This window comes from Pan paniscus, chromosome 6 (assembly GCF_029289425.2).
Source record: "Pan paniscus chromosome 6, NHGRI_mPanPan1-v2.0_pri, whole genome shotgun sequence".
Lineage (NCBI taxonomy): Eukaryota > Metazoa > Chordata > Mammalia > Primates > Hominidae > Pan > Pan paniscus.
The window spans coordinates 15,270,729-15,284,027 of NC_073255.2; the positions used below are offsets into that span (position 1 = coordinate 15,270,729).

General features: G+C 36.5%; 1 protein-coding gene across 1 annotated transcript; it reads left to right on the top strand.

Annotated features, from left to right (window-relative positions):
- Positions 1-9,825: 9,825 nt before the first annotated feature.
- Positions 9,826-12,029, top strand: LOC100981595 (heat shock cognate 71 kDa protein-like). Its single transcript, XM_034963713.3, is given in 2 exon segments — positions 9,826-10,963; positions 10,965-12,029. Coding segments are annotated over 2 exon segments (1,938 nt in total). The 5' UTR covers positions 9,826-9,845; the 3' UTR covers positions 11,785-12,029.
- The last annotated feature ends 1,270 nt before the right edge of the window (positions 12,030-13,299 follow it).

Below are 13,299 nucleotides of genomic sequence, written 5' to 3' on the forward strand. Positions count from 1 at the left end.
TTGATGTTAATAAGATAACAGAATAGAAGATACTAGCCCAGATACTACACCCAAAAAATTAGACAGTCATGCACCAATAAAAATAGCCCAGAGAGGGATCAAGAGTCTAATTAATAAATTGCCATAACACAGGGGAGCAAAAAATGGAGAGTAACTGCATAAAAAGATTTGCTGGAAAATCAGCAATTAGCATACTTGAGATATCTGGAGATGTCTAAGAATGAAGAAAAAAGATGGTGGCTGTCATAATCCTCCATATGAACATGCAGCATGTGCCACCACAGTCCCCAGCGGCCTATTATGTGGAAGGCCCTAGAAGACTTTGCCATTGAGGACCTCAACAGCCCGTTTCAGCCATGCACTCCTTATAGCTTTCACAGTAAAGATCCCCTTAGTGTTCAGCAACAAAGATGCTAGCAGCCTCCTCCTGAGAGGACATCAAGAGCTTTCATCACTGAGATAACCAGCAGCCATCACTGTCACAGAACCCCAAAAGTGGGAGATGCTTCTGTGCTCCCTGCCACCTAGAAGGAGCTGCTGTTGTGCCATCCTAGAAAAAGGGCCTCCACCTCCACCAACCCTGCACATACCTCAGACCCTGGAAACATGGATGCTCCACAGATTCCCATGCTCCAATCCCAGCTCCATGGCCACACTACAAGCACCCACACCTTGGAAATTAAAGCCACCAGCACAACACATGAGCCCATACCCTAGACTCTAGAGCCGCTGTCACTCCACATGTATCTGCAAGCTAGACTCCAGCTCCACAACCACTCTGTGCAAACCTGCACCACAGACAACATAGATGCCACTCCAGCAGGCACATCTACACTGCAGACCTAAAAAAGTAGTTAGTCTGCACATGCCTGTGCTCCAGACCCTGTCTCTATGACTGTGCCATAAGTACCTGTGTCTTGCACATTAGTGTTAACGAACTGCTGCACATTGCCTGCACCCTGAACCCCAGCTTTCCAGCTGTTACACAAGCACCTGTGCCTTGCACACCATGACCGACACTGCAGCAGGTGTACTTGTACCCCAGGGACTGGTGCAACTACCACCTCAGATCCTGAAGTCCCTTTATGTGTACTTATAATCCAGACCTCAGCTCCAAGGCTGTTCCATGGGTGCTATACATCAGATACTGGCACTACTGCCACTTAAAGTGCACCCAGGAGCGAGCTTGAGCCATGCTAAGAGAGAAACTCTTGGCCACAATTTCCTCTGTGGGAGAAAAGGATATCAAGAGGATCCCAGCAGGCTTTGCCACCAAATATTCCAACAACACTCTCTGCTGCATACATCCACAGCCTGGGACCTGTAACCTTTGCCAATGCTGATCTCAGTGAATGAAACTTCATGCAGACTATGTCTCTGCACCCCTACTAGAGCCAGGATTGCTACACCTTATCCAGCCAGCATCCTCACACCCACCCATAGGTAAAGGTCTTTCTCCAATGAAACCAATCTATAAATTCTTGAAGAGGTGACTGCTCTATCAAATGTTCAGACATCTACACAAAGCAATAAGAAACATGAAATGCCAAGAAAACATGACATCATCAACAGAACACAATAATTTTCCAGTAACTAGCCCCAAACAGAGATATACAAATTACCTGACAAAGGATGCAAAATAAATGTTTTAAAGAAACTCAGCAAGATACAAGAAAACAGACCGACAAGTCAATGATATTAGAAACACAATAGTTCAAGAAAGAAACTTGAACAAAACTTAAACAAAATAAATAGGTCAAGAAATAAATAGAAATAATAATAATAATAAACAGAAGTCCTACAGATGAAGAATACAGTGAAGAAAGTAAAAAATGCAATTGAGAGCATCAATAGAATTTATCAAGCAGAAGAATCTGTAGACCCAAAAATGGTCAAGTAAAATATCTAGTTAGAGGAGATAAAAGAAAAACAAAGAAGGAAAAAGACTAAAAAAAGCTACAGGAGTTATGGGGAATCATCCAGAGAGCTAATGTCTGCATTATAGGAGTCTCAATTACCAAAGAGAGAAAAGGAGGCACAAAGATTATCCAAAGAAATAATGGCTGAACACTTCCCAAATCTGAGGAGATATATTGACATTCAGGTACTTCTGAAGCTCATAGGTCCAATATAGATTCAACCCCCTCAAAAATTCATGGAGATATATTAATCAAACTATCAAAAATCAAAGACAATGTTCAAAGCAAAAGAGAAAAGAAAATTATGTTATATAAGAGAAATTCCACAAGGGTAGAGTAGATTTCTCAGGAGAAATTTTGCAGGTCCAGAAACAGTAGCATGATATAGTCAAAGTGCTGAATAAAAAAAAAAAAAACTGCTAACCAAGAATACCTTTCCTGGAAAATCTGTCCTTCAAAATGAAGAAAAGATAAACACATTCCCAGAAAAACAAAACAGAAACAAAAGAGGACATTTATTACCATTAGAACTGCCTTACAAGAATTGCTAATGAAATTCAGCTTCAAGCCAAAAATAAAGGGCATTAATTAGTAACAACAACAAAAAAAACAGGATTATAAAACTAACCAGTAGGCCGGGCATGGTGGCTCACGCCTGTAATCCCAGCACTTTGGGAGGCTGAGGCAGGTGGATCACGAGGTCCAGAGATCGAGACCATCCTGGCTAACACGGTGAAACCCTGTCTCCACTAAAAATACAAAAAATTAGCCGGGCGTGGTGGCGGGCACCTGTAGTCCCAGCTACTTGAGAGGCTTAGGCAGGAGAATGGCGTGAACCCGGCAGGCAGAGCTTGTAGTGAACTGAGATCACGCCACTGCACTCCAGCCTGGCCGACAGTGAGACTCCGTCTCAAAGAAAAAAAAAGAAAAAACTAATGAGTAAAAGTAAATAATACTTTGGCAAATTCAGAATAACACTGTAAATGATAGTTTCAAAATCACTTATAATTCTAGTAAAAAAGTTAAAAGACAAAAGGGCTAAAAATAACTATAATAATTTGTTAATTGATATATAGTATAAAATATGTAAATTATGGCATCAAAGACATAAATGCAGGAGGAGATGAGTAAGAGGGCAGAGGTTGCATATATGATTAAAGTTAAGTTGTTATTAGCTTAAAATAAACGTTTATAACCTGTCTTACATAAGACTCATCACAACAAAGAAAAAAAATACAGTAAATATACAAAAAATAAAGAGAAAAAAATGAAAACAGGCCTCTAAAAATAAATCAAGCCACAAAAGATACAGCAAGAGAGAAAGAAAGAAACCAAGAATCTAGAAAATAGGCAGAAAATAATTAACAAAATGGCAACACTAAGTTTTCACCTATCAATAATTACCTTGAATGTAAAATAATTAAATCCTCCAATCAAAAGACAAAGAGTGACTTGAATGGATAATTTTTTTAAAGAAAAAGGCCAAACTACATGCCGACTACGAGGACTCACTACAGCTTTAAAAACACACATAGACTAAAAGCAAAGAGATGGAAAAAGATAGTCTATACAAATGGAAACCAAAAAAAAGCAGGGTTAGCTATGCTTATAACAGACAAAAAAGACCTTATGTTGAAAACTTTAAACAGAGACAAAGAAAATAATTATATAATGATAAAGAAGTTAATTCATTAAGAAGATACAGTGATGATAAATATACATGCATTCAATGTTGGAGCACCTAAATATATAAAGCAAATATTATCAGAACTTGAAGGAGAAATTGACAGCAGTACAATAATAATAAATGATTTCAATACCTCATTTTCAATAATGTATAGATATCATACAAAAACAAGGATATATTGGACTTGGACAACAGTTTAGACCAAATGAACCTAACAGACATATATGCATGCAACATTTTATCCAAGAGCAGCAGAATACACATTTCTCACAGCAGTACATGGAACATTCCCCAGGATAATAATATGTTAGGCCACAAAACAAGTCTTAAAATTTTTAAGAAGATTGGAATAATATCAAGTATCTTTTTCAAACACAATGGCATGAAACTATAAATCAATAATAGAAGGAAACTGGAAAACTTACAAATATATGCAAATCAAACAATACTCTCTTGAACAACCAATAGGTTAAAGGAGAAATATAAACACCTTCAGACATACCAAAATGGAAACATACATACCAAAACTTATGAGATGTAGCAAAAGCAGTATGAAGAGGAAATTTTGTCATAGAAAACACATCAAAAAAAAAGAAAGGTCTTAAATAAACAATAAAATATTATATCTTAAGGAACTACAAAAAGAAGAACAAACTAAACTCATAATCAGTAAAAGGAAGGAAACCACAAAATATGAAACAGAGGTGAGAAAATCCAATGGAAAGGTCAACAAAACTAACATTTTTTTGAAAAGATATACCATATAGATAAATCTAACTAGACTAAAAAAAATTTTAATTAAGTGACATTAGAAATGAAAGAGGAGACATTACAATTGATATCAGAGAAATACAAGAGATCTTAAGAGACTATCATGAATGATTATATACCAACAAATTGGATAATCTAAAAGACTTAATGGATTAAATCTTAGAAACATACAGCCTACCAAAATGGAATCATGAAGAAATAGAAAATCTGAATAGACCAATGAGTAAGAAGATTAAATCAGTAATTTAAAAAAATCTATTATTAAGGAAAAATCCAGGACTTGATAGCTTCACTGGTAAATTCTACCAAACATTAAAAAAAAAAACAAAAACTAATACCAATACTTCTCAAACTCTTTCAAAAAATTGAAGAGGAGAAAAATTTTCAAAATCATCTTATGAGGCCAGCATTACCTTGATACCAAAGCCAGGCAAGAACACTACAAGAAAAGAAAATTCAAGCCAATATCCCTGATCAACACAAATGCAAATATCTCCTCCCCAAATACTAGCAAATCTAAAATAAAAGAATATTAAAAGAATCATACACCATGATCAAGTGGGATTTATCCTTGTGATGTAGGGATGGTTCAACATATGCATTCAATTAATGTGATAAAACACATTAACAAAATGAAAGACAAAAATAATATGATCATCTCAATAGATGCAGAAAAAGCATTTCATAATATTCAACATCCTTTAATAATAAAAACTCTCCACAAATTAGGTATAAAAGGAACATTCCTCAACATACTAGAGGGCATATACCACAAGCCCACTATAAGCTTTTCCATTAAGATCAGAAACAAGATAAGAATGCCCACTCTTTCCACTGCTATTCAACATAATTCTGGAAGTCCTAGCCAGAGCAATTCAGCAAGAAAAAGAAACAAAAGGCATGCAATTAAAGAGTCAGAGGGATACATAAAAGAAGGAAAGAAGTAAAGTTACTTCTCTTTGAGAGTACATTATATGCACAAAGACTCCACAAAAACTGTTAAATCTAATAAATGAATTCAGTTACAGCATGAAAAATCAACATAAAAGTCGGAATTTTAATACTCTAACAACTACTCAAAACAGAAATTAAGAAAACAATCCTATTTCCAAAGGCATCAAAAAGAATAAATATCTAAGAATAAATTTAGCCAAGGAAGTGGAAGATCTGTTACAATGAAAATTATAAAAGTCTGATAAAATAATTAAACAAAACCTAAATAAATGGAATCAATATTGCCAAATTATCCATTCTACCTGAAGTGACCTAAAAATTCAGTGCAAATCTCATCAAAATTACAATGAATTTTTCACAAAAATAAAAAAAAACTACCCTAAAACTTATATAGAACTACAAAAGACCCTAAATAGCTAATGTAGTCTTGAGTAAGAAGAACGAAACTGCAGGCATCTCCTGATTTAAAATTATATTAAAAGGCTAGAATAATCAAAACATTCCATGCTTATGGATAGGAAGAATCAATATCATGAAAATGGCCATACTGCCCAAAGTAACTTATAGACTCAATGCTATTCCCATCAAGCTACCATTGACTTTCTTCATGGAATTAGCAAAAACTACTTTAAATTTCATATGGAACCAAAAAAGAGCCCATGTACCCAAGACAATCCTAAGCAAAAGAAACAAAGCTGGAGGCATCATGCTACCTGCCTTCAAACTATACTACAAGGCTAAAATAACCAAAACAACATGGTACTGGTACCAAAACAGATATATAAACCAATGGAACAGACCAGAGACCTCAGAAATAACACCACACATCTACAATTATCTGATCTTTGACAAACCTGACAAAACAAGCAGTGGGGAAATGATTCCCTATTTAACAAATGGTGTTGGGAAAACTGTCTAGCTGTATGCAGAAAAGTGAAACTGGACCCCCTCCTTACACCTTCTACAAAAATTAACTCAAGATGGATTAAAGACTTAAAACATAAGATCTAAAACCATAAAAACCCTAGAAGAAAACCTAGGCAATACCATTCAGGACCTAGGCAGGGGCAAAGACTTCATGACTAAAACACCAAAAGCAATGGCAACAAAAGCCAAAATTGACAAATGGGGTCTAATTAAATGAAAGAGCTTCTGCACAGCAAAAAAAACTATCATCAGAGTGAACAGGCAACTTACAGAATGGGAGAAAATTGTTGCAATCTACCCATCTGACAAAGGGCTAATATCCAGAATCTACAAGGAACTTAAACAAATTTACAAGAAAAAAAAAAAAACCCCATCAAAAAGTGGGTGAAGGATATGAACAGACACTTCTCAAAAGAAGACATTTATGCAGCCAACAAACATATGAAAAAAAGCTCATCATCACTGGTCATTAGAGAAAAACAAATCAAAACAGCAATGAGATACCATCTCATGGCAGTTAGAATGGTGATCATTAAAAAGTCAGGAAACAACAGATGCTGGAGAGGATGTGGAGAAGTAGGAATGCTTTTATACTGTTAGTGGGAGTGTAAATTAGTGCAACCACTGTGGAAGACAGTATGGCGATTCCTCAAGGATCGAGAACCAACCCAAAATCCCATCAATGATAGACTGGATAGAGAAAATGTGGCACATATATACCGTGGAATACTATGCAGCCATAAAAAAGGATGAGTTCATGTCCTTTTCAGGGACATGGATGAAGCTGGAAACCATCAATATCATCAAACTAACACAGGAACAGAAAACCAAAGACTGCATGTTCTCACTCATAAGTGGGAGCTGAACAGTGAGAACACATAGACACAGGGAGAGGAACATCACATACCAGGACCTGTCAGGGGGTGGGACGCTAGGGGAGGGATAGCGTTAGGAGAAATATCTAATGTAGGTGATGGCTGATGGGTGGAGCAAACACATGTATGCCTATGTAACAAACCTGCATGTTCTGCACATGTACCCCAGAAATAAACCCACACAGGTATGGTCAACTAATTTGTGACAAAAGACTAAGAATACAAGATGAGGAAAAGACAGTCTCTTTAGTAAATGGTTTTTCTAAACACTGGATATCAACATGCAAAAACAAAATAAATGAAACTGAACCCTTCTCTTAAACCACACACAAAAATCAACTTAAAATCAATCGAAGACTTAAATGCAATACCTAAAACTGAGAAGCTCCTAAAAAAAAAGAGCAAAAGTTCTTTGATATTCATTGGTCTCTATAATAATTTTTCAGAGCACAAGCAGCAAAAGCAAAAATAAACAATTGCACTGCATGAAACAAAAATGTTTCTTCATAGCAGAGGAAATAATCAGCAAAATCAAAAGGCAAACTATGGAATGAGAGAAAATATTTGTAAGCCATGTATCCATAAGGAGTTAATATCCGAAACACAAAAAGAACTCCTACAACTCAATAATGAAAAATAAAACAAGGCACAGATTGAAAAATCTGTGGGAAAAGGATCTGAATAAATATTTTTCTAAAAAGGACATACAAATGGCAAACAGATATTTTTAAAAGTGTTCAGCATCACTAATCATAAGGGCAATGTCAATCAAAACCACAATGAGCTATCACCTCACACCTGTTAGGATGGCTATTACCAAGAAGTCAAAAGATAACAAATGTTCACAAAGATGAGGAGTAAAGGAAACCCATGTACATTGTCAGTGGACATGTAAATTATACAGTAATAATGGAACACAGTATACGAATCCCTCAAAAAATTAAAAATAAAACTCATATGATCCAGCAATCTCACTTCTGGCTTCTGAACATATATCCAAAGGAAACAAAACCATCTCAAAGATGCATCTGGATTCCCATTTCACTGCAACACAATTGCCAAGATTTGGAAACAACCTAAGTGTAAGTCATCAGATGAAATTCAGATGAAATACACATATATATATATATATATACACACACACACACACACACACACGTATGGAATATATATACAATGGAATATTATTAAGCCTTAAAAAAGGAAATCCATTTATGACAACATGAATGAACTTGGAAGACTTTATGCTAAGTGAAATAAGCCAGACACAGAAACACAAGCACTGCATGATCTCACTTATATGTGGAATCTAAAAAAAGGTGAACTCATATAAACAGTTTAGAAGGGTGGTTTCCAGGTGCAGGGGACTGAGGAAAATGGGAAGATGTTCATCAAAAGGTACAAACTTGCAAAAGGCACAAACTTTTATAGTGACTTTTATAACTTGAAGTTATGAAAAGAATAAGTTCTGGAGCCCTAATGTATAGCATGGCAACTATGGTTAATCATAATGTATTATATGCCTGAAATTTTCTAAGAGAGTAGATCTTAAGTATTCTCACCACAACAAGAAAAAGAATTATGTGTGATAATAAATATATTAATTAGCTTGATTGTGGTAATTATTTTACTATGTATAGTATAATTAGCTTAACTGTGGTAATTATTTTACTATGTATACATGTATCAAAACCTCACATAACACAACTTGAATATATACAATTTTTAAAATTATATCTTAAGAAAGCTGAAAAAATATTAAATGCAAAAAAATTAAATGATTTTTTAAATGATTTTCAACAATGTGTTTATAATGGCTATTCTTTGTCTTCCTGAGTTGCACTGAAAATTGGTTCTTAAGTTTGGGTGGATTTATGAGAGACATGTGACTGTGCTGAGCATTGTCAATAATTCAAAAATCTCTTAAAACTTGCATGGTAGAACATTTTTTATAAATGTAAATCTTTGGGCATGAGCAAATTAACTGTTGGTACAAAAAATTAAAGCTAAAATAACAGAACTGCTATTGTTAAACTGTTGTTTTAAAAACGTAGAGAAAAATTTACAAATGTTTTTATTTTAAAAAATAAGTATAACCTGTTTGACTCATCACCAATGAACATGATTATTGTCTCAGTTATTGATAGTTTACTATTGTTCTTTCCTCCATAATGAAGCTAAGTGCAGTAAATATGGTGTGGTAAATAGTATGCAAGACTACAGAACTTCTTTTTGAAAGTGTTACCTGTAACGAATTTTAAGTTAAAAGACTCTGCATGAATGTGACACTGATTGCATAATTTGTTTATAAGAAATTATGTCCAATAGGGTGATCTAAGAAATTCAACCACTTGATAAGGTTTGCTTCCTCATTTGAAGAATTCATCTTTATATCTTGCTGCTGCAGTATCTGGCAAATTTCCACTCTCCTCCCTTCACGATAGTAATTATGAAAAGTTATTTTCATCCCAAGTAGTCTACATGGTAAAAGGAAATTTTTGTTAGTAGCATAGACTTGGTGCATTTTTAAAAGAACAAAAGTTTTAAATGAAAGACAATTTAAGACTACTCAAGTCATTATAAAAGTCAATTATCAAAGTTAAAACATTATCACATATATATTAAGAAATCCTAGCTCATTGAACTCGCCTGCAGCTCTCGGGTTCCTGTGGCTTTCTTCTTTATCGGAGCCAGGGCTACACGCCAGCAACCATGTCCAAGGGACCTGCAGTTGGTACTGATCTTAGCACCACCTACTCTTATGTGGGTGTTTTCCACCACGGAAAAGTAGAGATAATTGCCAATGATCAGGGAAACCGAACCACTCCAAGCTATGTCGCCTTTACGGACACTAAACAGTTGATTGGTGATGCCGCAAAGCATCAAGTTGCAATGAACCCCACCAACATAGTTTTTGATGCCAAAAGTCTGATTGGATGCAGATTTGATGATGCTGTTGTCCAGTCTGATATGAAGCATTGGCCCTTCATGGTAGTGAATGATGCTGACAGGCCCCAGGTCCAAGTAGAATACAAGGGAGAGACCAAAAGCTTCTATCCAGAGGAGGTATCCTCTATTGTTCTGACAAAGATGAAGGAAATTGCAGAAGCCTACCTTGGGAAGACTGTTACCAGTGCTGTGGTCACAGTGCCAGCTTACTTTAATGACCCTCAGCTTCAGGTTACCAAAGATGCTGGAACTATTGCTGGTCTCAATGTACTTAGAATTATTAATGAGCCAACTGTTGCTGCTATTGTTTACAAAAGTTCAGACAAAAAGGTTGGAGCACAAAGAAACATGCTTATCTTTGACCTGGGGGGTGGCACTTTCGGTGTGTCAATCCTCACTATTGAGGATGGAATCTTTGAGGTCAAGTCTACAGCCAGAGACAACCACTTGGGAGGAGAAGATTTTGACAACCGAATGGTCAACTATTTTATTGCTGAGTTCAAGCGCAAGCATAAGAAGGACATCAGTGAGAGCAAGAGAGCTGTAAGATGCCTCCGTACTGCTTGTGAACATGCTAAGTGCACTCTCTCTTCCAGCACCCAAGTCAGTATTGAGATCGATTCTCTCTATGTAGGAATTGACTTCTATACCTCCATTACCTGTGCCCAATTTGAAGAACTGAATGCTGACCTGTTCTGTGGCACCCTGGACCCAGTAGAGAAAGCCCTTCGAGATGCCAAACCAGACAAGTCACAAATTCATGATATTGTCCTGGTTGGTGGTTCTATTAGTATCCCCAAGATTCAGAAGCTTCTCCAAGACTTCTTCAATGGAAAAGAACTGAATAAGAGCATCAGCCCTGATGAAGCTGTTGCTTATGGCTGTCCAGGCAGCCATCCTGTCTGGAGATAAGTCTGAAAATGTTCAAGATTTGCTGCTCTTGGACGTCACTCCTCTTTCCCTTGGTATTGAAACTGCTAGTGGAGTCATGACCATCCTCATCAACTGTAATACCACCATTCCTACCAAGCAGACACAGACCTTCATTACCTATTCTGACAACCAGCCTGGTGTGCTTATTCAGGTTTATGAAGGTGAGCGTGCCATGTCCAAGGATAACAACCTGCTTGGCAAGTTTGAATTCACGGGCATACCTCCTGAACCCCAAGGTGTTCCTCAGATTGAAGTCACTTTTGACACTGATGCCAATGGTATCCTCAGTGTCTCTGCTGTGGACAAAAGTACAGGAAAAGAGAATAAAATTACTATCACTAATAACAAGGGCCATTTGAGCAAGGAAGACATTGAACGTATGGTCCAGGAAGCTGAGAATTAAAAAGCTGAAGATGAGAAGCAGAGGGACAAGGCGTCATCCAAGAATTCACTTGAGTCCTATGCATGCAACATGAAAGCAACTGTCGAAGATGAGAAACTTCAAGGCAAGATTAACGATGAGGACAAACAGAAGATTCTGGACAGGTGTAATGAAATTATCAACTGGCACAATAAGAATCGGACTGCCAAGAAGGAAGAATTTGAACATCAGCAGAAAGAGCTGGAGGAAGTTTGCAACCCCATCATCACCAAGCTGTACCAGAGTGCAGGAGGCATGCCAGGAAGAATGCCTGGGGGATTCCCTGGTGGTGGAGCTCCTCCCTCTGGTGGTGCTTCCTTAGGGCCCACCATTGAAGAGGTTGATTAAGCCAACCCAAGTATAGATGTAGCATTGTTCCACACATTTAAAACATTTGAAGGACCTAAATTTGTAGCAAATTCTGTGGCAGTTTTAAAAAGTTAAGCTGCTATAGTAAGTTACTGGGCATCCTCAATACTTGAATATGGAACATGCACAGGGGAAGGAAATAACATTGCACTTTATAAACACTGTATTGTAAGTGGAAAATGCAATGTCTTAAATAAAACTATTTAAAATTGGCACCATAAAAAAAGAAATCTTAAAAATAATTTCATTCGATTATCAATAACTTTGATTATACCAAAGTTATCAAAAACGATTCAACTTTCAAACTAAAATGATAAAATGAAGATTACAATTGGACAAATTTTGGCTCAAAACTAAGCCCCTGATTTTCTGCCCTGTTACTTCAAACCTCCTCTGTCCCAAAGATTTTCCATATCCCTAAACACAGTCACAATGCATCCAAGTACTTACAGCTAGAAATCACTATGGATTTACCTGTTTCCCATAATCCACCAATACATGTTACCAGTTATCTAAAATAGACATGAAATTATAATCTATCTCCCTTGTTTTTATTTGAGACAGAGTCTCACTCTGTAGCCCAGGCTGGAGTGAAGTGCTGTGATCGTAGCTTACTGGAGCCTGGAATTCCTGGGTATAAGCGATCCTCCTGCCTCTGTCTCCCAAGTAGATGAGACTACAGGTATGTGCCACCATGCTCACTATCTATCTATATACTATTTACTTATCTATTTATTTATTGTAGAGACAGGGTCTCACTATGTTGCCCATGCTGGTTTCCAACCCCTGGCTTCGCGCCATTCTCTCTCCTTGGCCTCCCAAAGTGCTGGGATTATAAGCATGAGCCATTGTGCCCAGCCCCTATCAATTTTTAAATAGCTTCAAAATACTCTTCCTATTTTTTCTGTTCTGACTTTTCTGTAGCTTGCTTTCCACATAGTGGCAGAAGTAATTCTTTAAAATGTTAATAAATCCTGCATGCATCTGATTAAAACCCTTCTAAGTTTCTTTAGTGTTAATTTGAAAAATATTTTTAAAATTGACATAACATAATTTGATCTGAAATTATAGATTTCGCCAATCTTATTGACTTCTTCCTTACTCCTGTTGAGCATATTTTCTCATATGTGCCAAACATTTCTCTCTTCCTAACATTTGGACATGCTGTTTTCTCTATCAAGAGTGTTCTTCACCCTTTTCTCTGCAGAACGAGTTCCTTTTCATTGTTCCTATCTCAGTTGAAATTTCTCCTTTGTTAGAAAGACCTTCACTTTCATCTCTATCTAAAATACGTTCTCAGAATCTAATCATCCCCATCCCATTCCACCCCCTTTTTCTCCATCTCCATATCCAGATATGTAGGTCATTAACTTATTGCTATCTGTCATTCTTTGAATTAATTGTTTACTGCTTCTATCTTAGCCCCTCTCCTCACCTTAACTCATATATATAAATTAGCCTATGTTAAAATTGGTATCATTACACACTGTTTTG